We start from the raw sequence: 27192 nt of genomic DNA on the forward strand, positions 1-27192 counted from the left end.
CTTTTGCCTCAGGAATCTAGCCCCAAAATGAAAAAAGTGTGTTCACAGTGCTTTATTTTTAGATCTGCATGCTTGTATTTTAGAGAAAGTAACTTCTAAAGTACTTTAAATGCTAACCTTTTATTTTTTTTTATCTGAGAAGTGCAGGCACGTATGGTTTTTGTGGCTCTTTGCCAAAAGATTATAATTTACATAAATATTTCTTTCAAAGGCATAGTTTAAGACATTGAGCTCAGGAGGTTAGAATAGAGACTTCAATCTGCACACCAGCAGTGGGCTATTGGCTTCTGAACAGTAGCTTTGTTCATCGTATTCGGAACACTGTTCGCATTCAGACTTAAGTAGAGCTGGCATTAAAAATCAGCTAATTTGTTTCATGTGATTCATCAGCTGTGTGTTTTATTTAAATCTATGTCACATTCTCTTTTGGCTTTTTATTTTGTAGATTGAAGTGTTGAAGTAGGCCACTCTTTAACTCTTTAGTTCCTGACTTGAAAAGTGACTTAATTTTTACTTTTTCAGCATTGAACTCCTGTCTAAAATACTAACAGTAAATATATGTAGCAAATATATATAACTAAAATGTACATTAAGGATCTTGGCTTTTTTCACAATCTGATGTTTGATTTAAAACATACACATTTACAGTCAGTTTAGTTGTAGTTTTATATAAGGCTCAATAGAATAACATAAGGTAGTAGCTAAATAGTAGGTGTAAAAGAGGCATTTCTCAGATTCAGTGGAGTATGCAAGTTTTACTTTGATACTGCCAGTGTTCTTATTTTTTTCCTTTTGGCCCTTCACTCCTTGAGGTTAGGACTACTTTCAGCTTATACTTGATTGCTTTAAACTCTGCCAGAGAATGAACTGTTCCCATTATTTGAAATTGTAACCTTTGAGTGTCTTCTCACAGAATCACCACCTTTTATTCTCTTAAGGCTGGAGTCTCTGAAGTCTTACATACATTGAGCTTTCCTAAAGTGGATAATCCAGCTGCCATCTGGACAATGTCTCATCACAACTTGTTCTGCAGAACCTTTGTTAGAATAGGCTACACTTGATTTATGCTTTATATTTGCTACATTTTTCCTGTGCTAGAAAGTAACCTTCCACTGTGAATGAAGTTATTCACAGACACTGTTTATGATAGGATGGTATGGCAGTATCCTCCATCTGTTAGGTACATGGTCCGTTGTTTTCTGGTAAAATTGATAGGAATTTTTTAATTCTACTCTTAGTATAATGGCTAGAATGTCATAAAAGATCAGATTGAAAGATTAATGTGGCTGAAATACATTTTTAATGCAATGGAGTTGCACTTACTTCAAACATGTAGCATTGATTCTCTACTCTTTTATTTTTCTTAACATTAAATGCTAAGTATTCTGTGTAAATCTGCCACTTTTGTCTCTGGAATAATCCCATGGTGCATAAAATTCTATTTTCTGTGGAGGATTTAAAAATAAAGATAAAAAAAGACCGTTGCTTTTAAAAAGCAGACAAATTGTGAAATGGGGTAAGGTTGTTCAGCTAATGGTAGCCTTAGTTCATTAGCTCTATTAAAAATACAATTCAATTACAACCAGTTGGGGGTTGCTTTTAAATGTTAGGTTTTTTTTCCTTTTTGAAGACACAATGTAAGTGTAAATGTATTTAATGTAAGAAATTCCTGGTGTACTGATGATTTACTGAGTGTGCATGAGTCTTCTGCCTCCCTTCCCATCCATGCATCAGTGCACTCATTTCCCCCATGACAGCATTGGTAGTTGCCTTAACTCTTCTAATTGTCCAGTAGTTGGAGAAAACACACTTTCTTTGTTCTATGCTACCTTCTTCTTTTAAGCAAGTTACAGCAGCTCACAGAGCGGCCAACATATCTATGCTGTTCCCCTTTATCATGGAGTTGTAGTCTTAACATGTCTTTGAAAAGAACCATTAAAAATCGTAATTAAATTTGTATTTATTTAAAATTTTGGGTTTTTTTCTCCTCATATTTTTTTCTATTTTTACTTTATGTACAGTGTGGTTACTTTACTGGTATCCATATAGAGTGGTGTCACAGTCACTTAATAGCCATTACTGTAACTGTGTTCACTATTCTCAGTGCATTCTTTCACTGTTTACATTTTTATTATGCTGGGTGTGAGTACTTTTTCATTTTAGTAATCTTTAATTTAGATTATCATTTCTCATTTGATGTAAGATACCAGTACTATGAGATGAAACATCAAGTAAAAAAAGTCCATCTGACCAACAGCGTCAGCCTCCATCACTTGCTTGGTAGGAGCTTTTCATAAACTTCCACAAGACTAACATTTAATCCTTCTTGTTCTGTCGTGAAACTCCCCTTTATACTAGTGCTCACAAAACCCCCACTGTTGCTTGACAATAGTCATAATACATGAACAGTCCCTTACATTGATCATGTCTCATGGTTTTGTTGTTTTCATTTGTTTGTGGCTTTTTCTTAGAAGGTGAAATGCTTGAAAGCAGGTGGTTGTTTTCCCACTTTTTACAATGAATGCACAGTTAGATTTTGATCAACTTCTAAGATGCCTGTTTCTGTTACAAAAAGTTAGTTTAAAAATGAAATTGTTTTTCCCATGGAATTTCTGAATTGGGTGTAGGAATTCGAATAGATGTTTGGGGTTAAAGTTCACAAATGTTAACTTTCCCTTACTTGGGATTTGACAGCACTGATGTGTGGCTTCTTGGACATTTCTCTGAAGCATACCGTTAGATCAGATTGTTCAGCAGTTTGAGGTTTTTTGCATATTAGAAAATGTTACATTGATCTTTCTGCAGACAGTACAGGTTTTTATGGGCTCTCTTATTTTTCAGAGAGCAGGAGAAGAGTTGCAAGTGTACTAGTATTTCACCCTAGAATATCACTTTGTAAACTGAAGTCATACACTAATAACTATGATTTATGATGTATCTCATTTTGCTCCCCAGAATTTCAAAGAATATTCCTACAACTAAAGATGTTGAACCTCTACTTGAAATTGATGCAGATATACGGAATTTTGAAGTATTTTTATCCTCACGAACACCTGTCCTTGTTGCACGTGATGTAAGAACCTTTTTGCCTTGTACAGTGAACTTGGATCCCAAGCTACGAGAAATCATTGCAGGTGAGTATGCTTTCAAATAAATAGAAAATAACAAATCTGTTATTTATTTTAAGTAGAGCTACTTGGCATGTCACATAGAACACTCATTTGTTCATCAGGTCATACCTTCAGATTGTCTGATTTGACTTCAGTAAGAGGCCATTCAGTTTTGCTTAATAGTTTTGCTGTAACAGCCAGACCATCCTGGACTAAAACTTTTCTTTTGGAGAGCGAAGTCTACTGTTGTTGCTTTGCAGAGCTCTTCAGGAGATGGAGGAAACAAATACGCACAAACTATATTTTAGTAGAAGAGATACAAGTTGACTTCAGATCTTTGTTAACAATTTTGAGAGTACATGTAAAACCCTGTAGAACTTAAGTCAGTGAAACAAAGTCTTCTCCAGGCTGAAGAACCCCAACTCTGTCAGCCTTTTCTCCTAAGGGAGTTGTTCCTTAGAGTCTTATAGTGGCTTAGGTAGGAAGGGGCATTAAAAATTATCTAGTTCCAGCCCCCCTGCGATGTGCAGGGATACCTTTCACTAGACCAGGTTGTTCAGAACCCCATCCAACCTGGTCTTAAACACTTCCAGTGCTGGGGCATCCATAAGTTCTCTGGTCAACCTGCTCCAGTACCTCACCACCTTCATGGTATAGAATTCTAAACCTACTATCAGTTGGAAGCCATTTCCCCTTGTCCTGTCACTGCATATCCCTGTAAAGAGCCTTTCTCCACCTGTCTTGTAGGCTCTCTCAAGGTGTTGAAGGCTGCAATTAAGTCACCCCAAATCTTTCTCTCTGAAAAATCCCAATTCTCTCAGCCTTTCCTCATAGTAAAGGTGCTCCATCCCGCAGTCAACTCCATCCATCAGTCAACTTTGGCCTCCTCTGGACTTGCTCAAATACATTGATGTCCTTCTTGTTCTGGGGATCCCAGAGCTGGATGCAGCACTGCAGGTGGCAGAATTCCTCCTTCACCTGCTGCCCACACTGATTTGGATGCAGACCAGGACACCTTTGGCTTTCTGAGCTACAAGGGCACGTGGCTGGGTTGAGTCCAGCCTTTCACCCACCAGCACACCCAAGACCTTCTCAGCAGGGCTCCTCTGCATCTGTTCATCCCCCAACCTGGATTGTTACTGAGAGTTGACTAAACCCAGGTGATCTTATTAAAACTCAAAAGATTCCCATGTGTCCCCTTCTTGAGCTTGTCCAGGTCCCTCTGGATGGCATCCCATCCCTCAGGTGTGTCAACTGCAGCACTCAGCATGGTGTCATCTGCAGACTGGCTGAGGATGCCCCCATCCCTTCATTCCTATCGTTAATGGAGATACTACATAATGCTGGCCCTAGTATGGACCCGATGCACACCAGTATTCACTGATGTCTGTCGGGACTCTGAGCCATTGACCATTACCTTTTGGATGCAGTTGTCCACACCCAAATTCCTCTCTGTGTAACAGTGTAACTATCAAATGTATCTCCAATGTAGAGAGAAGGATATTGGGGGGGACTACATGAAAAGCTTTGTAGAAGCCCAGAAAAATGATATCTGTAGCCCTTCCCTTGTCCACTGATGCAGTCATTCCATCACAGGGTTGGTCAGGCAGGACTTCCCTGTGGGGTGAAGCTGTTGCTAGCTGTCTTGAATCACCTCTGTCCTCCGTGTGCCTTAGTAAAACTTCTCCGAGGATCTGGTCTATGATCTTCAGAGGCACAGAGGTGAGGCTGACAGGTCACTAGTTCCTGGGGTCCTCCTTTCTACTGTTTCTAAGAATTTGCAATCTATCCATCTCTTGATTTAGAGGGCAACCTCTCCTCCCCTCCTTCCTCTCCTGTCCCATTTGAGTAGCCTGCAGAATTCAATAGTTGCACTCCAGCCACAGGATTCATCCACTAAGTTTGTGGAACGGCAGCTAGGTCACAGCTTTCTAGCAGCACGGTGGCTTCCAGCTCCTCCTGTTAGTTGCCCAGTCTATGTGTACTGAGGTAGAGACACGTGAGCTGGGCTGTCAACTGTGTCACCTTCTTTGAGGAACACCCTTTAATTCCTTTGAAGTGTTTCAGTGGTGTTTCCCTGTTGGCTTCTGTTACCTCAGGAGATCCTGGCTGATCTCTATAAGACTTTCAGTGGAGAAATTGTTGCTGATGTCCAATATGAATGTCCCCTGGTACACTTGCCTTTTGCCTGTTGTGGGGAGAATTCAGAGTCCCCTGGATCTTGGCTTTTTTCTGGAGGCTGTTCTGTCTCAGGGAGGCCAGAGGATTATTCCAGCAGTCTCTGTCCTCTGACTCTCTCATGCTTCTTAATCTTTCTGCTTCCTTACTTAATTCTGCCACCAGGCTGGACCAGGGTTGTCTGCCTGGTCATGTCTCACACAGCTGTTGTCTCTACTACCATGCAACACTAGTGACAGGCTCTGCCCCACCCCCAGCCTGAGACCTGGATAGGAGCTCTGTCTGTGTTGTCACATCCTTTCTGGAGAGTGCAGAGAACTATGGGTTTGTGCCTTACCTTCTGTGGATGCCATATCTGAGCTCCTTCCAAGAGGATGATGACCACCAAGGGGGCTCACCTCTTGGGTAGGGTGACTGCACCCTTCCTGCGCCCTGGCCACACAAGCTACCTTGTCACACTCCCTGGGCTAGGCTTGCTGGGGACCTTTGTTTCTTTGGCAACTCCCAGGTCTCTGTAGCACCTGCTGTGAGAGCATTGACAGCTCCCGGTGGATCAGAAGAGGCCCCTGTGTGCTGGGATTTGTCACTCTGCCATGGTACAGACCAGTCTTTGTAGCAGCTTCTCTTGGAGAGTGACTGTTAGGTTCCTTTATGCCACGTTAAAAAAAAATCTAAATGTTTAGAGAATAAGTATGCTATATAAGTTTATGTGATAAACCGTTCTAACTTTCCTAAAGCCTCCTGTGTAGATGTGATCATCAAGAGAAATCAACCAAATCCAGCTGAAATTTGACCACCTTGATGTTCTACTTGATGAGTTCTGATTGGAGTTAAATGTACAAAAATGTACTGTAATGAATTGGCAAACAAATAAAAACTTTCCCAAATACTTCCGGCAAAATAATATTCTTATTATGAATTTATTTTTCAGATGTTCGTGCTGCAAGAGATCAGATGAATATTGGAGGACTTCCTTATCCCACCTTGCCTTTACATGAGGCACCTGCTAGAGCAACATCTCTGTTCAGTCAGCCTTCCTCAGCTTGCTCTTCTACAACCTCTTTCAATGGGCCTTTCAATAGTGGAGTTTTATCCCCCCAGCCTCACAGCAGTTACTATAGTGGTATGACAGGACCTCAGCATCCCTTTTACAATCGGGTAAATAATCGAGATCCAATTAACATTCTTCTGATTTAGTCTGCTAATACTGCAGATGTCATCTATGAAATATTAAAATACCCATGCAAGTTTTATTTAGGAGTGGAGAAAAGTCCAAAAGCTGACCAATGTTGTACTAATGTTCAGTCACTGTTGTTTGGGGAAGAAACATGGTAAACGGCATCAGAACAACAAATTACAAAGAAGAAAAAATAATTTTGAGACACTGCTCATTTGTAGGATATTGCAGGGTTTTTTTGTTTGGTGAGGTTTTTTGTTTTTGTTTTGTTGGGGTTTTTTGGAGGGGTAAACTGTGCTCAGTTGTTCACATGCTCACAGATGTTGGAAAGGATCCCATTTTTTTTTGGTTACTTTTGTTAAAACATACAGAAACTCAAGTGGGGAGATAGATTATAAGAATGTATGTCTGTCTTCCCTGTTGTCTGTTTTTAAAGTTATTCTGATCTTTTGAAGTTATTATGATCTTTTCCTTAAGCTGGTGTTGTACTCATTTAAAGGAATTAACATGAATTGCATAAAACTTACATTTTTGAGCTATTTGTGGGCCTCAGAAAACATAGTCCTGGGAATGGCTCACATGAAAATTGAATGAAGTGCTTTACTGTATAGTTGAAGAGAGTCTAACGTTTCTAGTTTTGTGGGATGTGTTCAGTATTTTTAAACTTTATTTTTCACTTTTTTTTCTGCAGTGCTATCATGAAAAAAACCCAGAGAGCTGATATAAGTCATAGCGTACTTCTATATACAGGAAATAGCCTCAACATTAAGTAGATTTGACTGTAGATAAACATTATTAAGGTGAAAAGTATACTGAGTTACTCCGAAATCAGTGTTTGTTAAACAAGGCAAAAAAGTATATATGTAGACCAGAACCTTTAAAGTTATCTATTCTAAAATGATTCTTGAGACAGTGACGGTATGCTGTTTTGTTGAAAATAACGTAAAATAACATATAGTTTGAAGTACTCCAACACTGATAAATGCTTGACACGTGAATATTTGTGTTGATACTAACTCAGCTTAGTCCAAGTAGCTGTTTTGTTGGAAGCCCTGTTTTTGTGTTTGTTTTGCCCTGTTTTGTGTTACTGTACATGACAAGGCTTAAAGTCAGGGGTGATAAACTGTTGAAACCTGTATGGGGATTTTTGGCTCCAATAAGCATTAGAGAAACAATTATTGGTGAGTCATAAGCTGTTCTTAAAAAGAGTTTATTTGTTCATTTTTGTTAAGGCTTACAGACGTGCTTACTTTTTTGCCTGCTGAAGACTAAAATACTTCAATTTTGGCCTTTTTCACTGGAATTTTATACTACCCTTCTAAAGTATAATTGTTTTTAGTGTGTCACTTAATAAATATTGTCAGGGAACTATTCATTACTCTGGACTCATGAAGGTACTGTCATGAACACCACATACTGAGATAAGTGATTAGAAGCTTTTAAAAATAGAAAATTCATCCTGAAAAACTGTTTCCTTCAGCATTTTCGATCATATTTCATTTCTCAGGTTTTTGTAGAAATGGTATTTAAAAAAAACAAATAGAACTGAAGAACAGACTCTCCCCAGTAGAAGTTTCCGAGAGAGGTCTTGGATACTGGATGACACAGCACAATAGATTCAAATACTTCTGTGGAAATGGCTGGATTTTATTCAAAAACACCCTCAGTTCTGGGGATATGTGCCATATTCTGACCAGTAAATGGTTCATGTCCTGTTGTCTTTAAGCAAAAATTTATGCTTAAGAAAGACCCCCTTGAGCTGTTGGGGAAAAGACTTTATTTTTTGAAAATACAGATATTTTTAAATTATGTATGTATTCTTTTTTCTTTAGATTCTCCTATGTTATGGACCATGAACTTCCAGTGATGTAATCTATTAATTTTTGTTTTAAACCCCAGTTTTTTTTCTGGTTAGCTGTAAAGGGAAGATTATGGTCCCATTTAGAAGCTCTTCAATTTAGCACTCTGGCTCTCAGTATAGGGCTAAGCTGGACACGTACTGTTAACCACTGTCTAACAGCCTGGCTGAAAGCAGAATAGAAGTTCAGCTTCTCAAAATTGCTGCTCTCATGGATCATTGTGGAGATGATGTTTCTAACAGGGAAGGTCAGAGCAGTAGGCAAGTCTAATTGGGATTTCCTGGGTGGGAACGAGAAATTATGGTATCTGAATACTTTTTTTTTTTTTTTTTTTTTTTTTACAAAAGAGGAGAAAATTCTTTGATATTTTGAAAAAATGGCATTTTGCTGCATCCATTAAGCCTTGTAGGCTATCTGCAGACTTGAAGAGCAACTGTGCACTGGTTTATGCCCAATATATATTTATATTGATCTCATGTTTTCATGATACTGTATTGTAGTTCAAATGGAGATTGAGTCTGAAGTGCTTGGCCTGTAGTGGAGAATTAATCCCACAATTGGGAAACAGTGGAGTAGCTGAAATGGGCCCAGGGGTTGATTAGAAGTTCTGAGAGGATTGTGGGATAATTGCCTTAGTGGACAGAGTTTTTCCATTGCTTTGTAGTCTGATATCATGCAACCAGCAAACTCCCTGTGTGTTTCAGAGAAGAGGCTCTGCAGTGAGAGCTGGGCACTTGAATGCAGTTTGACTGTTAAGCATTTCATGCTTGGGGGTTTTCCACATGGTTTAAGCTGTTAGTGGAAAACTGAGGCATTAAATTATTCGGAAGTATTTTCTGGTAATTATTCTTGCTTCAAAAAAAAAGTTCATATTATTTGTAGAATGTGCCTTATGACAGTGGAATAGGTTTAATTCAGTGAACTTTCCTGCATCATTCTGTACTAGCCAAATAATGTAAGGCAAAGGCTAGGTAACCAAACTTCCCCATTTAGACGAGTGGTTACAATGAATATTGTGTAACTTCATATGTTGGAAGAGCATATGAAATTTTTGTGATAATTGTGTGAAAGTGCTCAGAATCTACCTCTAGCAGCTAAGAATATGGAACCATTTTTATTTTCCATAAAGTGCTTGAAGTTGTAGCATATGCTGCCTACATAAATGATATACTGAGAAATTAAACTTGAATTTCTAAGTTCATTTAGAGCTGCTTCTGAATACAGAAGTTTTTAAGTCCTTATTGGCAAATCTATATATTTCAACAAATTTTACTCCTTCCTCATAGATTCTCCCTTTAGTCATGGAATTAGTTACTCTATACTGAATTTGGTGTTGTAGACTAATCAGAATCTTGTCATGTGCAGAAACACAAATCAGATAATATGTTCTCTTGTGAAGTATCTGGATAATACAATTTTGAAAATGCTACACATAGAAACATCAGAAATCAGTAATACAGCCATTGTTTTGAGATTTCTTTTAGGTTTTTATGGTGTTTTGTTGGTTTTTAGTTGATTTTTTTGGAGGGGTGGGTGGTTGTATTAAAAACTGGGCAATGAGTTGAAAGCAATGAGTGCTGTAATTCTGCTTTTCCTAAAGTATAAATTAACACTGTCCCGTAAAATGGTATTTGTATTGAACAACATGCATTAATGTATTTCCAGCAAAACAAAGCTCCAGTACTGTCTGCTATAAGCATCTGTTCATATGTTTATAAAATCTAGTGTTTGTGGAAGCCCCCAGGTTGGGTGCCACAAATTTGGGACGTTCTAGTGATGCTATTATGTATCACACTTATTGTTTATTTGGTACAATTGTCTTGGCTATTGACAATTGACTCAAAGTTTTGCTGATTTTTAGTTGATAAGGTCAGAGAGTAAAATTGTCAGAATTATTGTTAAATTATCCTTTTCCCATATTGAAAGCAGATGTTAGAGTGTAGCTACCAAAATCATTCTGACTGTTCCTCCAGAAAACTATACCAGAGCACCAGTTGGCTCGGAGTTAAAAAAGGGGGTAATTTGCTGAGTGATTTTGAAGAATTCACTCCAGAGCTTTTGATTGAATTCTGTTCAGTGGTTCAATGCAAAAGTAAAGAAAGCTATTAGTAATTGCTCTTTTTTACTTTATGAAACTCAACTAGAGGATGTGTTTTGCTGTAATGATTTTTATTTTATTATTATTACATTTTGATTTGTGTAATTGTTTGTCCCTTTTTTGTTACACCTTTTTTTTTTCCATAGCCATTCTTTGCCCCATATCTTTACATGCCAAGGTATTACCCTGGCAGTTCTCATCTCATCTCACGTCCACCACTAAAAACGAGTTTGTCCAGAGATCAGAACAATGGCCTAGTAAGTATTTTGAAGGGTAATTCAAATACTAACCTAGACAATAAATATAGTGAGTAATGAAATTGAAGATTATTAATGATGATTCTCTGTTAGACAAGTATAAGCTTTATATTATAAATATTTTAAGCAAAGGTGTTACTAACATGTAATGTAAATGTATTTTGTTTTAACTTTAGAAATTCCTTACAGAGGAGGAGAATCGCCTGTGATACTGGCAAAAATATATTAATGAAAATGCCAACTGTACTATAGTGCCAAAATAGATGTAGTGATATAAGAAAATGAATGCTACTTGTAAATTTATGTTCAATTTTTTAAAATAATATGTCACAAGTTCTTTGTATCTGGAGAATATAAAATTACATCCTTTAATGTTGTAAATAATGCTAGAAACTGGAGGATCAAATTTAAATGTTAAAAGAAATATTTTTAATATTTAAGTAAAGCAAAATACATTTTATCTTAAGTGTTTTTGCAAGTACATATAATTCAGTTTTACCCATTAGAAGGGCAAAACTAGCAGACTTTCCTAGCTTCTTATAGAATATTAAATTTCCTATTTATAATTATTTATTTTACTGACAGATGGCTGTTCAAATGGAATTATGAACTAAGGAAAGATAAAAAAGTAAAAGCCTCACTTATGGGTTGCTTTAATTCTAGGGTATTGATACAATGAGCAAGGCTGTTAAAAGGTGGTAAAAGCTTTTATCACTTAAAGAAAACAAATGTGTTTCTATTGAATTATGTATTATTATGAGATCATTCTCATTCACTGTTTACTTCATAATTTTTGTTGAGCCCTTGATCATTTTACCCAAACCATAATATTTTGTTGTTGTTAGGATGTTATCAAGGAGGATGCTGATGAGGGGCTTCCTTCACCCACAGACCCCTCAATGGTAAACGAGTAGTCATGTGGTGTGGAAATTTTAGCATCTCATTGCTTTTTCAGCAGTAATGAGTCTGCATTAATCATAACTGCAGTTCACTAACACTGCATCAGTGGCTTTGGTGGGCAAATAGAGTAGTTGAAAACTAATGTAGTTCGTGAATGAATTTAAAAGCTAATATTTCACTTGTAAGATGTACTCTATTTTCCCCTGTAGTTTTCCCCTTGCCTTTCTCAGTAGCTGTGGTGAGCTTTCAGTAAAGTGTCGTGGTAGCTGAGCAGAGTGTAGAATGACAGCTGGTCATTCAGTGCTTAAGTTCTAGAAGCAATTGTGTTTTTCTGCTTCAGTCAACTCTCTCGTCCAAACCCTACTTCTTTAGTTGGTGACATAAAGCTATTGCAGGTAACATAGTATAAGGCAGCTTTGATAGAAATGGAAAAATAAAACATTGCTGGTCATAAGCTTATTTTTGAGTCAGAATGTTAACAGTTACCTTTTCTATGACTTGTTTTGTTTTATCCTAAGTATTCATACTTAGGTATAAGTTTTAACTCTAATTATGGTAATCGTGATTTGTACCAAAACAGAGTTTAATGTGACTGTCATGATTCTCTTAATATTTGCTGCCAATAGTTGTTGGCAAGAGTTATAGTTTGATTGCATTTACTTTTTCTTTTAGTAAATAGTTGCAAAAATGTCTTTCTACTGTTGTGCAATTTAAAAACAATCAAACCCCATACAGATTCCAAACTCTGTTTAACTGTACATAAGTTTCACTGAGAAGCCATGTATGTGCAGTGCAATGGAAAAGGTATGCTACATTTCTCTCTCCCAAGTCCTTTTTTACCTTGTGTGAAGGGATGACTTTGGAGTAATTTTTCCTTTGGAAATGCCATCCTTGTGTTTGATTCCTTATCTCAGTATCCCATTCTTTTCCAAGACCTTTGAGACTTGTCAGTGCAAGACTTTCTCAAAAGTATTAGTGTGATGGCTGAGGAGTGTGTCTCTCTGAGTGTGACAAGGGGCATAAGCCAGGAAAAGTGGGATTTAGTCTTGAGGCCAAGTAGTGAATGAGTTCCAGCAGCAGAACTCAAACTGGGTGTCTCTGCTGCTTGCTGCTGAGTGTGTATCTTAACACACATTTAGGTGCAGCTTCAAACAGCAGTTTAAAAGACTCCTGTAAGTTAAGTAACCTTCTGCCTCTAAGTAAGAAAATAAAGGAATTAAAACATTAGAAAGAAACTTCCTTTGAGATAATGATAATGGAAGATTTTGTTAGATCTGTTTATTAATTTAATTTATACTATTGTGAGGCTGTAATGCAGCGTATCAGATCATGTACTTTTCTAAGACTTAGCACTATTTAACCTACCTAAATAGGTGTAAATCTAAAACTTTGATTTTTTTTTTTTTAAAGTCTCTTGGGAAGTGGACAAGAAGGTTGTCAGTCAGGATATGATATGCACTGTCTTATCAGGGTTTCATCTACTAATGAAATCCATCTACTACTAAATCCACTTCTTTTGTCAACTTTATTGAATTTTCTATGAAAGGAAACAGTATGATATTTGTGTTATGTGCTACAATTATCTGTAGATGATCTGTACAATAATTTAATCCAGCTATTTAGGTAGCTCTTAATTGATGGGTCATTGCTACTGTATAAGTGATCCAACTTATTAAATGGTTTGATGCACTCAAAGTAATTAAATAAAGTAAACAAAACCTACACAGAGTAGTTAATGAACACCAAGATGTGTAATTGGTTTGGTGATTGAAAACAAGAGGAGCATGTAGAATCAAAATTGTCTTTCATGCTGAACTGGCAAGGAGCCAGAAATGTTGCAACTCCTGTGTAAAATAGAGAATAATCATTGTTTTGGATGCTTGAGTCATAACAGGGAAAAAAAAACCAGGATTACTTAGGCGTATACTTTTTTTCATACAGATTATAACTTCTGCTTATTGCATGAGTTGACAGAACTGTGTGGAGGCTGTTACGTGATCTAGTTATGGGTCTGCTGTTGTTGTCAGTCTGATGTTGGAGTGACCAAGTTCTGAAATTCCAGACCATCATCATTAGTCCCATAATATCTGTGTAAGTCTAGGTTAGCTTAGTAAAAATCAGGAATATTTTGAGTATAGTCATCCTTTATCAAGTATTTTACTTTAGCCACCTTCTATACTTAGATTCTGTTGCTGATGATAAAACTTGTCTATCTCAGACCATAGTTTACTGTTCTTTGCTGAGTGGATCAAAACTTAGATGTCAAACTGGTAAGTTGACCAAATGTCATCTATTTAGTTGTATCAGCATGAAGGTGCATTGCAAATTTTAGGTTATCAGCTTGAATCACTAATTGAAATAGTCTTAAGATGCTGGCCTTTGACATCTGTGAGGGAGACAAACATGCATTTCTGCTGGCTTTACTGTGCAAACACTTATTTCTGAATAACCGCAAAAACTTCTAGAGTGCCCTTTTGAAGAGTTTGTAGGTGGATTGTAGTGTTACCAGTCAGGAAATGGTAACATGGAATGGTTCACAGAATCCCCTTTTATGTTAGAAATCAAACTAGCATTAGCAGTGCTTATCTGTCATAAACTTGATTTTGTGCTTTAGTTTGCAATGTCAATTTTGACTTCTTTTCCTAAGAAGTAGCTTGTTCCAATAAAATTACTATGTTTAAATACATTTTTTCATACTGCACTGAATATATAATCCATTAAGATGTAGTATTATGTGTGCTTTGAATGAGGACTAACATGGCCCAGAGCATGTAGTATAGATAAACATAGAGTACTTCTTAAGAAACTGGAAGTACTTTTGAAAAGTTTGAGCATGAATGAAAATGTATGGCTTGGGAGTTTTATTGCAGATTTTCCAGCGCTTTTGTGTAGCATTTTTGTGCTTTGAATATTTATGCTTATATGAAATAACTTTTCCATTCTGTGGGTGGTGCTGATTTATTTTGGAGGCTTTTTGGGGTGGGGGCGAGGGGCATTGGTAGATTTGGTTAGAAAGAAGTTTGAAAAGTTACGTGAGGTACATTGGTAGTATGTGATCTTGAGATGGCAGGAGAATGTTCCATTAAAAGGAGGATTTTCTGTCAGAAACATTATCTAAAACCTGTATGCAAAACAGAATATAGCAAGTGGATTTTTTACAAATGCAAAATAGAATAGTCTGCTCATAAAAATAGTATTTGTATAGCATATCCTAAATGTATATTTTGAAGACCTATTTTTAAAGTTTCATTACATTATGAAAATATCCTGTGTCTGTCCTAACCCTGATTTCTTGTTTACTTCAAAGCATGTTCTCTGTATGTTCAACCTTTGTGATGTCACTTTAAGCTGTTGTTTCTTTAATTCTGTTTTGTCCTTTTCTCAAAGCTTTGTAAGTCTGAGTTAAACAAAAACAGACAGGTACAGCCACTTTCTGTGAATTCTCATTCACTTGTTTCAGAGTCATTCCAGAAGCTATCATACTGGTGCTTCATGCTGGGCTGTCTGTAAACTAATGCTCATTACTAGCCTTGAGGTTTGTTTTGACAAGCTGCTTTTAGCTTTTGCATGGCAAATACTTTTCAGACTAATGTTCTCTAAGCATCTCTAACAAAACCACTAAGGCTGAAAAATGTGTCAGTTTAAGTACAGTTTTAATTCACTTACATGATGACAATATCCCTAAAGCTATTACATTACTTATTCTTCAGAGAGTGCTTTTCATAAAGAATGATTTGGATTAATGTGCATCTATTTCAAACAGTTCACACTTCAACAAAAATAGTCTAAATATTTCAGCTTTTATGTATCTTTTTTATAGACTGAAAGCAAAGTTTCTAAACTAGGTCTTAATGCATGCAGAAAGAATTGCTTGTCCTTGATTGTTAAAAAAATATTTTGATCTGAATGAGAATCTGTTAAATTAGAAGTGTTTAAAACTTTTCGTCATTTATTTCTGAGTATATCATAGATAATGTATTTAATAGATTCTGAGAAAAAAGGCAATTGCTAACACATGTTGCTTTGGGACCATTTATTTTAGTGGTGCCACAAAGTAATTTTGGCTAAAATAGTTTCTTTTATTTTAATTGATAAGCCTTCTTTCAAAAAATAATTAAGATTTGAATTAACTTAGTATCTTGTCTTTGTTGATGTATTGTCTAACTCATGCCAATAATAAATAGTGTGTTTATGAGGAAATAATGGATAAAGCTGGTATTCTGAAGAATAACCCACAGTGATTTCTTAAAGAGGAAAATTAAAGATGTTCATAAAAGAAGTATATGATAAATAGATTATTGGGTGAAGCTTCATTCTGTCATTTTCATAATTTTGATGATTGGCTTATATCCTTGACCTGATACAGATTTTAGATGTGCTAAAAATCAGACTAAATTAAGACCTAAAATTTGTCTTTCAGATGCCTATATGATAACTAATAAGGTATTGTAGGCACCTAATTATGGAGACATTGCAGTATCTGAAAAGTAGCTAGCATGTCCTCTAAAGCAATACCAAGCCCTAGTTTAAGTGCCTAGACTGGAGTGGAATTAAAATGTTTAAATTTTCTGCAGTAATTGAAGTAGATTGCCTTCCCCAAAAATGGGATATGTCTTTTGTTTATTATCCAGTTGACATGACATTAAAAAAATTAGGAATGGTTAAAGAAACAAAGATTTGTGCCCCAGCTGTTTCCAGGCAAGCGTGTCAACTGCCAAGTTCAAATTCCCTACGACCCCCCCAGTACTGTTCCCAAATGAAGCTGATAGTTACACACTTTAAAGTCCATTTCAAGGACATCTGGTGGAGAACTTTGGGGCAATTACATGTAATATTACCTAAACTTTGAAACTCAGAGTAGCTTGGGTGAGGAGTGTGCCTAGCTCCCCAGATCAGGCTATCTTTGATAAGAGTAAGTCAGAACTCTGAGGTAGTAGATAATGGGGTTTTGGATTGCTGCCTTGGAATTACTAGTTGAAAAAATTCTTTGTAAATATCCTGGTTTAGATAATTCAGATAAGGTTAATGGCATTCTCTGTGATAACTCTTGGTTTTCATAAGCAGTATATTGGGAACTAGTAATTTAATAATTTATCTAGTAATTTATATTAATTCTGAAAGATTAGACACCTTCAAAGTAATTAAATAAAAATGGGAGACAATATTACGGCTCCAAAGCCAGTCTTCATTGGTAATTTGAGGAATATAATAAAACTTGATTAACTGGATAGTCAAAATGCACTTTTACATCCCAGGTTTTGTGCATGTGATAATGACCCCTGAAGCTTAGAAGCTCTTTTGTATCCTCCCAAAATGAGCTGTTTGGTGCACAGTCTACAATGCTGCACCCAAATCTTCATGTTAAGAAAAAAGGGAAGGTGCAACCTCCCTCACAAGTGGAGAGCATACAAATATTTTTTAACTGATAGAACTGATTCTGATTTTGCTTTTAGAAATTTGGACTCACTAGTGTAACTGCATAGGTTCCCATCCAGGGGGAATGTGGTTTTTTTTAAGGAACATGCCTTAATAATACTGTCTACCTGCAGATGCATTCGTTTTAGTTTTCCACCCTTTCTTTGAAATTCCCAGAAGCTAGCAATATTAACAGGACAACTCTTGTGTTACAGAGCTGAATTATAAATAATTTCTACCTGGATCTTGCCCAAGTTTGGGGTACATGAAGCATCCTCATAGTATCTTGTATTTGCAGTGCTGCTGTTTCAGTACTGTTGTACACAGCCCCTTGGCTGATCTTGCATAAATAGAGCTGAAGGAATTTCTGGAAAATGAACAGATATTGTTAAAATTGTTGTTAAAATTAATCCAAGTAGTTGAGGAGTTATCTTTGTTTTGAGTGTCTTTGAGTTTTAAGTCATCTTTATCTGATAATAAACCAGGAGATTTTAAGACAGAAAAATCTAAGTTGTATCTGCTTTATTTGAGAAAAAAAAAAAAAAAACAAACATCCCAAAACCAAACTAATTACTAAAGTTGGAGGAAAACTTGTGAGTGAAACTTCATTGTAAATTGATTAACCTGTACTTAATATTTCTGATTTTTATGTTTCTTTACTTAAAATTATGTAAGAGGGTTCTTTTGTCACAAAGGCAGGACTCAAGGTGCTGTTTTTTTTCTCCTATAAATACATATAATTAATGTTTCCCAATATATAGATATTCTGAGAGTAATTAAAAATGCCTGTGCATTCTTATTCTCATCTCTTAATTTTGAAATACAGTTGAACACAGCTTGATTTGTGTTAGTGTGTATTGTGAATTTCTGGGTGTACTGAGTACTGGAAAAAGTCTTATGTGCATGTTTTCTCACTTACAGGGAGCAGGCACAGGGTCAGCTACAGGAGTATCCCATGTATCTCTGAGCACAATGAGTGTGGAAGCTGTGTGTGAGAAGCTAAAGCAGATAGATGGTCTGGACCAGAGCATGCTACCTCAGTACTCTGCAACTATAAAAAAGGTATCAGCTGAATTTCATTAATGTGTTTAGTTCCTAAACATGGAGATACACAAGGAGAGGAAAATATTTAATTACCTCTTTTCTTGAAAATGTTTATTTAAACACATCAGATGTTAAAATAACATCCTAAGTTCTGTGCATGACAGGTTTGAAGGACATTTTAATACAAGCATTCATTTTTCAGAGAAAATGCTCTCTATTGAAAAGGACAAACACTCAGAAATATAAATGCTGATGAGACTGGTTATTTTGAGAAAAGAAGCAAGAAAAATGTTTTCAGAATTGCCACATGTAATGAAAAAATAAAAAGGGTTGCAAATGTGTTCCATATCTAGGTAGCAGTATTCCTTACTTTTTCTTCTGTGAAAAATTGGCACATCTCTCCTGTTGTAAATGAATGGTGAAGATGGTTCCATTTCTTTATCACAGTCCACATCTATTTGCTTCAGAAAAAGGTCACTGTATTTTTCTGTCTCTCCTCTTTTCTGTGATTACATTAACACTGAATTGTTTTTTGCTCTTTTTTTTCACCATTCTGTGTGCTCTTTTTTACAAAGAAAGAATGGAAAAATATGAAGGTTGTCATTAGTGTTTTTGCTGAGCTCAATTTGTCCTGGAGCTTATAGTATCTTAAATAATATGGAATTACTTGATTCAAGGATTAAGAGACAGGTTTATCATAGGAAGCTTCAGCAAAGTTACTCAAAGCAAGAAGTAGGATGTTAGATTGCAGATCATTAAGTGAAACTGCAAAAAATTTTAGTTGCTTCCTTTGCTCCAGAGTGAAAGAAAGATGTGCTCATCAGTTATCTCTGATGAGATTCCTCTTATTTATATTCTTGCATTTCTTACAAGGGATATAATGTAAAAAAGAAGGAATAAAATGGCTCAGCCTGGTCTTTTTCCTGGTTTGACTAAGACCATCTGCTGGGATATGGGTACAAAACCATTGAGATCCCTCAGTATAAGCAGAGCTCTCAACTTGGGTCTTCCATTTTCTGGCTGCTCTTCTCAGACATGGTTCCTCCTTTACATTCTGTCCATACACTGATATATGGTATAAAGAGAAATACCTGTCATTGTTATGTAATGGAAGTGGTTCTGTGTTGAATTTGGTGGTTTTGGAAGTTAAGCACTATATAAACATGCCCAGTGTGAGGAATCACCTTCCTAGAATACAGATCTTGTTTAAGCACTCCTGTGTTGATCTCTGATTGATGATGAACATTAGAAAGAAGTCTAATCTTCTATCCCTGGGAATTTCTAATGATGGGAGGAATGTAAGCTTGTTTTATGCAGAGAGGGAACTTAATGGAAGTAGTACTTGATCTTAGATTCCTCAAGGCAGGGGTCACATGCTGCCTGGGACTTCATTGTCTGATTATCTTCAAATGCTTGGGTGTCTGCAGTCCATTTCTGTTCTGAGTTGGAGAAATGTAAGCAGATCAGTGTGGCTTATTGTCCCTGAAATTTTCCACCACTTAAGTGTTGTTTCCTTATGTCTTTATGTAGGAAACTATCATATTGCCTTTTATATACACATTTTTAATGGGTTTAATATTTCCATTTTTTTTCCATGACACAAAGGTGTTTCTTGACCATCAGCAATCATCACTAAATAGACTTCTATAAAAACATACGGTTTTATATAGAATTGGACTTAATAGTGACTTTGGGAAATTTCATTAGTAGTCTGCATCCAGCTTTACCTCTAGCTTTTTAGTCTGTTACTGCCATGCCATAATTCTTGTATCCATAATTTACATTATTTAGTTTTATTTTTTTAGGCAAATATAAATGGCCGTGTCTTGGCTCAGTGCAACATTGATGAATTGAAAAAAGAAATGAATATGAATTTTGGTGACTGGCACCTATTCAGGAGCATGGTAAGACTTTCTGTTCAGTGTTCAGGTCATCATAAATTAGTCTTTTTCAATATGAGTCTTTCTTTCTGATTGCTTCCTTAGTGTCATCATCTTTAAGTTTGTAAGTATTGTCTTAAGGGATGAATACATCTGCTATTTTGTTACTTTGTCTTTTTGTCTTAAGCAGTAATGAGTAACTGCCTATGAATTTGCATCTTAATTGATTGTGAACTCTGAAGTTTTACCTCCTTTTTTTGTGGGATCTGTTTTTTTCTTTATGGGTTCCCTTTTTGAAATTTGCTTATTTTAATGAAATGGTCAGAACTTCACTATTTTTTAAATCTCTGTCCTACTGTTGAAGTTAGTCAAGGAATTCAAAGTATGTGTTAATCATAACTGCAAGGAATTGGGCAGCTAGGTTTTTACAGTGGGGGTTATGCATGACAGAGAACTGAGTTTTCTCTTAAGTATTTTTAGACTATTGCCAGTTTTCTTTCTTGAAATAACAGTGTGTCTCTCAACTGTAAGTCAGTCTTGAAAACACCAAGAATTACATGATGAGATATATTGTTAGATACGAAGTGTTTGGTTTTGTTTCAAAATCTGTAATTTATCACTTGCTAGTTTTACAAGAATTGAAGTATTTTTGTGGCATGTGGGTTCTTTCAAGGGTTTGAGCAGTAATAAGAATAATTTGTAAATACAAAAAAATTATCAAGTGATTTTTCTACTTTTTTATGGTCAAAACTGCATATACAGTTACACTTTTACAGCTGTGAATTCCTCATTCCTATTTTTAATGGAATTCTTGTTTATCAATTTCTTCTATTTATGTAATTACATTTAAACTGTCTCTCTTTGCATGTTAAGATACTTGAAATGAGAAATTCAGAAAATCAGGCTGCTCAGGAAGATCCTCGTGAAGCAACGGAGCACGGTACAACTGCGATTCCTCACACTGACCTTACTCGCCGTGCTGGCCATAGCACCGAGCTGCCTCACACTGAGCTGACGGGTCTTGCTGGTCAAGCTCCCTACACACTGAACTTCAGCTTTGAAGAACTCAACACAATTGGTCTTGATGAAGCTCCTCCACGCCATAGTAACTTAAGTTGGCAGGTATTTAATAGAGAAATGTATTCTGCTTGTTTACCTGTATGGAAAAGAGGTTTTTTTCCAGGCTTGCTATAGACAAGTCAAGAAATAAGTCTCTAGGTTAGTTCAGATGCTTTCAGTTCTCAGTCTTGGCAAATCGTTGTTCTGCAGAGATGTAAACTCTAACCATACTCTGAGTTGAAGTCTTTCATTTTTGCCGTCTGAAAACTATTAATCTGTTCCGGTAATCACTCTTCATGACAAAAAAATCTGAAGCTATCATGCTTTTCTCATCTAGCCTAGGGTGGTGTCTTCAAGGCTTCTGTATTTTTGTATTATTCAGGCTTTGTGTATGAAATATTTTAGCTATGTGCTAACCAGAGGTTAGCCCATTCAACAAATATATTTGTTAGGTTTTTGAAAATAGACAGTGCTCCATGACATAAGAATCTTTTCCTTACAACATATAACCTGTTCATGGATTCCAAAACAGACATCTGTTGCGGTGCGTTTGGGGGGACCCTCCGGGGGGCCCCCAAGGCTGTGAGTTGGCTGGTGGCAGCAGGCAGGCAAGGAGACTCCACACGGCTTCTGAGGGTGCTCATTAGATGAGGGTTTATTGGGGTCCTACCCCCGGGAGGCAGCATGGTTTCTGAGGGAGAGGGGGGAAAGGGGAGTGAGGGGGGAAAGGGAAGGGGGAGAGAGGGGCTGAGAGAGCACCGGCCAGGAGAGCCGCGAAGAGAGAGAGAAACGTCCCCCGGCACACTGAACAGGGAGATTCAAAGTGGGCGCGGAACAGATCGGGCCAATGGCATTACAGACACAGGATACTGCAGGGGAGGATCACAGGCTTGGAATAAACCAGACATTTTCCAGGGGTGAGACAGAGCATACCATTTAACTGAAATATAACACCACAGACATCCTTCTCCAGCTGTGGTTTCTGCCATAGGTTGTGGTCAATTTTCTTCTGCATCTTATGAGACCATGTGAAGTGTAATCAGTTGGTGGCTAAGTAGTAGTTAGAATTAAAAAAAAAAAAAAAAGAAACAGCAAACTCAGTGGGGTGAGCCCTTTTCATCTCTAAAAGTAAATTATAAAATCTTGACGATGCAACAAAATAAAAAGACACCCCAAATTCCTAACTATAGGTGATACTTTTAATAATCAACATTTGAAACTGGGTGTGGGATGTATATTGCAGGGATAGATTTCTATCCCAGATACTTCTGAGTGTGTGCATGCATGCCTGTGTTTGTAGGATACAATTACCCTCACTGGCCATTTCCATGGAGTATCAATGTATGTTTTTTCTAGACCAAAGTGGCATTGCACACATTTGATGTAGCTGAATAAACAGTGCTTATGATGCCTATATAGTTATCTAAAGTTGAATCAAAGGAATGAGAAAGGTAATTTGTCCTTAAGAAAACATTAGAATTCTCCTGTTAGAATTTTTAAAGTCAATACTGACTTGTATTGCAGCTTCTCTGTTGTGGTGAATTGACTCTGGCTGGATGCCAGGTGCCCACCAGAGTTTTTTTATCATTGCCCTCCTCAGCTGGGCAGAGGAGAGGAAATATAATGGAAGGCTTGTGGGACAAGATAAGGGCAGGGGAGAGATCACTCACCAGGGACCATCACTGGCAAAACAGACTGCACTTGGGGAAATTAGTTTCATTTGTTACCAGTGATATCAGAGTGGGATAGTGAGAAATAAAACCAAATTCTAAAAGCCGACATGGGGGCAAAGAGGGTTATATTTGTCAAAAACCTGATTTTTCTGAAAACAGATTTGTGCAATGGAATTTTGCCAGGATATATTGAAGTATGTATGGTGGAGGTCTTTTAAAGATGTTTTTGAGATTTGTTCAACATTTAGATGAATTCTTGCTGTCTTTCTAATATAAAATGCAAGTTTTGTAAATGTATGAAATGTATTAGAAAAGCCCATCTTGACATACAAATCCAGTTTTCATAATTATATGCTCAAAAGAGTTAGTCTCAAATGCACTGGATAAAATTCTTGTTTTGTGGAAATTTTCCATTATGGGAACCAACATTCAGAATATATTCTAAGTTTATTTTGTGTGTGTGATTCCATATATATGTTTATAGTAAGAATATTTTAATTACAGTGTTTACAATTTCACTTGCATAATCTTACTTGCAGCAATGAAAAGAATAATTTAAGTACATACTTAATGCTCTGAGTTATTTCATGTAAGAAGATTGATAAAAGTAAAAATAAGTAGTTCATTTAACAGTTACCTTTTTCTCTTTTTTTTTCCAGTCACAAACTCGTAGAACTCCAAGTCTTTCAAGTCTTAACTCTCAAGATTCTAGTATTGAAATATCAAAGCTTACAGACAAGGTGCAGGCAGAGTACAGAGATGCATATAGAGAGTATATTGCTCAAATGTCACAGTTAGAAGGAGGTGCCAATTCCACCACAGTAAGTGGGAGGTCCTCCCCTCATAGCTCAAGTGCTTTCTATATGGGCCAGAGCACGTCAGGGGGCTCCCTGCACTCCAATTCAGAACAGGAAAAAGGAAAAGATGGTGAACAGAAACAAGATGATGGAAGAAAGTCCTTTTTGCTGAAGAGGAATGATGTTGATTACAGTACTTCAGGTGTTTCTACTAATGATGCATCTCCTTTGGATCCTATTACTGAAGAAGATGAAAAATCCGATCAATCTGGTTCCAAGCTTCTGCCAGGAAAGAAGTCTTTGGAAAGACCAAGTATTTTCCAGGCTGCAGATTTAAAGCTTAAGGGAGTTACTCTCCGGTATCAGAAACTTCCCAGTGATGAAGATGAGTCAGGAACTGAAGAATCAGATAATACTCCACTTCTTAAGGAAGGTAAAGATAAGAAAACAGATATCAAAATAGAGAAGCAGCCCAAATCTCCAGAACATGGTTCTGAACCTATTAGAACCTTCATCAAAGCAAAGGAGTATTTGACAGATGCCCTTTTGGATAAGAAAGATTCGTCTGACTCGGGTGTAAGATCCAACGAAAGTTCTCCAAATCATTCCCTCCACAATGAAGGAGCAGATGATTCACAGCTTGAAAAGGCAAATCTCATTGAGCTTGAAGATGACAGTCACAGTGCAAAAAGAGGAATTCCACACAGCCTTAGTGGCCTTCAAGATCCAGCTGTGGTTCGCATGTCTATTTGCTCAGAAGATAAGAAGAGCCCTTCTGAAAGCAGCCTGATAGCAAGTAGCCCTGAAGAGAGCTGGCCAGCCTGCCAGAAAGTCTATAATTTAAACAGAACCCCTAGTACAGTCACCTTAAATAACAACAGTGCTCCAAGCAATCGAGCTAATCAAAATTTTGAAGAAATACAAGGTATCAGAGATCCAACTCAAATTACCCTGCGCCCTGGCTCAGGTTCCAATTCAACTGCAGTTCAGAATGAGAACTTGAAGACGGCTGCTCACAAGCGAGGCCAGCGTTCAAGTTATACCAGGCTTTCAAAAGATTCATCAGAGCTCCACACTGTTGCAGCCTCAGAGGGGGCTGGTTTTGGAGAAGAGAGAGAGAGTATCCTGTGAAAAGCAGCCAGGTTGAAAAGAATATGCTCATGAATTGCAGCTTGGAATTCTTTGTCAGTCTGTGGTTACACTAATCTCTGTAGTTCAAGCTTTCAATATTTTAAAAGAAGGCCTAGATTATTTTCAGTCATTTTCTCTGAAAGGAGGAGTGATTTTTACCAGAAGCAAACTACTTCAAACCTTCCCCACATGTAAAAGCAGTAGTTGTCAGCATGGAAAATCAGTTCTTTGTTAAAATACTGTGCAAAGGTTTGGTCAGGGGCAGATTTTACAGAAGTATGGTTTAATTATGAAAAGTACAATATGATTTTGCTTTTCTCTTGGGATATGTATTACTTATCCCATCTAAACATTCCATTAATTCTCCATATCTGCAAGTAAAGTTAATGCTGTCCATCCTTGCCATTTGATGTTCAATATGCCAAAACATTGAATAGCACAACCTTACCAAACTTTGCATTAATTTATGAATTTATGTGTGCAACATAAATTACATATGTTGAAATTTGAGTGTTAAGGTACTTGTTTGGCTATATGTACGCTTTTGCCTTTTGCTCTCTGTATGTTCAGTAGTTACTGTTGAATTTGTGAACTTTGGGTAGGGTGGTGATAAGGTTTGTAAGGAATGTTGTCTTGCTGTGTCACTGGAATTGGCAGTTATTTATAAGGTAATACCTTATCATTGATTTAGTGGATCCATTATTTATTATAGGTACACAGTTTTGCAGTCATTCAATAGATGGTCTCTGTAGATGCAGCCACCAGATTAAAATATTGTAAGGATAAAGTATGAATATGATGTTTGAATTTATGAAGCATTTGTGGCTGTGTGTGGTTTTTCCTTGGTACAGTGTTTATCATTTGGTTATGGAAAGAAAAATAAGCAGTGTTTGCCATTTTAAAACTAATGCATACCTTTATGGAATCTTGTCAAAGCTGTTCTCCAGCTTCTTTATTTCTGAAGTACAGTGTTTGAAGATTTTTTTATCATCTAAGTAATGTACCTGAATAATGTTATAGCAAATACTTGTACTGTCCAGTGAAATCTGCATGGTTTTGAGGAAGAATTGTTGAAGCTAGAGTCTGCTAATAGAAAGAAAATAAAAAATAAATTGGCATGTTGGGCTTGTGTCCAAATTTCTTTTTATTTGCAGTACTTTGTTTCTTCACTTGATAAAAATGTTAAATCCATATTGTTATGGGTTAAAGTACTTTACAGATTCAATTATTTAACATGCATTAAAACAATATACTTTTAAATATAATACTAAATAAGTATAAAAATACATTTGATAAATGAAATTGCCAAAACAGACATTTCTAAATACGTGCTGTGAGCTACAGAGAAGTGGACACCTCTCACTAGTCCAGAGCAGTATTCTTGGCAGTCACATGTGCTGGTGACTTTGCACAGCTTTGCTTATATCCCAGTACATCTCCAACCAGATGCTTCCCAAGGGACCTTGTGGCCTTGGCCTTTGTTTTCCAAATCAAGAGGATGCATTTCTATGCCAGAGTCAACACAAGTGTTTCTGCCTTTATCTAGGCTCTCTATTTTTTCAGTCCATGGATGCCTTATACTTACAGAACTGGAGATGTGATCTGTACATTTCTGGATTTGGTTGGTATGTTATTTGGTTGGTATGTTATTTGGTTGAATTAAAATTTACTCATCAGAACGTTACAGAAGTACTGGAAACTTGTGTGCACTATTAGATAAATAGTTCAGCCTAAAAGCCTCCCAAAACAAAGTATGAAGCCCCCAAAGCCTGTGTAGCTTCGTAAGACTTTGCCAAATCTTTGGGAGCAGTTTTTTGCGTTGGGTTCTTCATCTTAAAAATAAAAGTACATTTCTCTGCTCTCAGACATTTATGGGATATAAAAGCTTTTGACAGAAAGATACTTATAATCATTGTTTTGTAAGAGAAGTCAAGAGACATATAGTATTGACAAAAGATACAAATTATTTTGAATCATTTTGTCTTAAGTCCTCTAAGTAGATGAATGACAAATTGTCATATGGTTTTGAGGTATTTCTCTTACTGGAAGTTTTATCCCTCAAGTCTTCATAAAATACCAACATTTTGATGAAAGAGGTGGTTGAGTAGAAAACTTTTTAGTGTTTCTGTCTTGTGTTCACTAATACCAGTGGAATTGCTTACCATCACTAGGAAGCAATAGTTAAAAGAAAGTGTCTGTGTAAGATGGCACAGGACTTAATGCAATTCTCCCTTTGGGTATGTTGATCCATGCCACACATGGGATGTGGGTACCTAAAGTAATTTCATTTCCAAACAGTGGTTCCGTCCAGTTTCATGGACTGCTTTAACTGCGTTATCTAGTAATGCAGGCTGTAGTTTGTATCATCAAATGTGTTCATGGACTTTTTATTTAATGCCTTCCTAGCAAAGTTCCTAGCATTGGGAATTATGAATACTTCATAGCCAGTTTAAGAACATCATGCTATAAAAGCTGGCTTTTAACAGGACAGTAAATATAACTGACTCTCAGAATCCACTTGCCTAAAAATAACTAGACAGAGTGAATTTTTCTTCAAAGTTTTTTTATACAGGTGTTCATAAGCTAACAGAAGAAACCATGGTAGTATGATAAA

General features: G+C 36.7%; 1 protein-coding gene across 7 annotated transcripts in view; it reads left to right on the forward strand.

Annotated features, from left to right (window-relative positions):
- The window catches only part of KIDINS220 (kinase D interacting substrate 220), a 76064-nt gene extending 50364 nt beyond the window's left edge, over nucleotides 1-25700 (forward strand). For 5 of the 7 annotated variants that reach the window (XM_068183501.1, XM_068183503.1, XM_068183499.1 and 2 more), the window contains exons 23-30: nucleotides 2956-3134; nucleotides 6220-6446; nucleotides 10569-10679; nucleotides 11525-11581; nucleotides 17916-18056; nucleotides 19844-19942; nucleotides 20792-21040; nucleotides 23310-25700. In XM_068183501.1, coding sequence (XP_068039602.1) covers nucleotides 2956-3134; nucleotides 6220-6446; nucleotides 10569-10679; nucleotides 11525-11581; nucleotides 17916-18056; nucleotides 19844-19942; nucleotides 20792-21040; nucleotides 23310-24578 — 2332 coding nt within the window. In that variant the 3' untranslated portion in view covers nucleotides 24579-25700. The remainder of the gene's footprint in view (nucleotides 1-2955; nucleotides 3135-6219; nucleotides 6447-10568; nucleotides 10680-11524; nucleotides 11582-17915; nucleotides 18057-19843; nucleotides 19943-20791; nucleotides 21041-23309) is intronic. The other 2 variants (XM_068183504.1, XM_068183505.1) reach the window with 2 other exon arrangements.
- Nucleotides 25701-27192: the final 1492 nt, after the last annotated feature.

This window comes from Anomalospiza imberbis, chromosome 3 (genome assembly GCF_031753505.1).
Source record: "Anomalospiza imberbis isolate Cuckoo-Finch-1a 21T00152 chromosome 3, ASM3175350v1, whole genome shotgun sequence".
Classification (NCBI taxonomy): Eukaryota; Metazoa; Chordata; class Aves; order Passeriformes; family Viduidae; genus Anomalospiza; species Anomalospiza imberbis.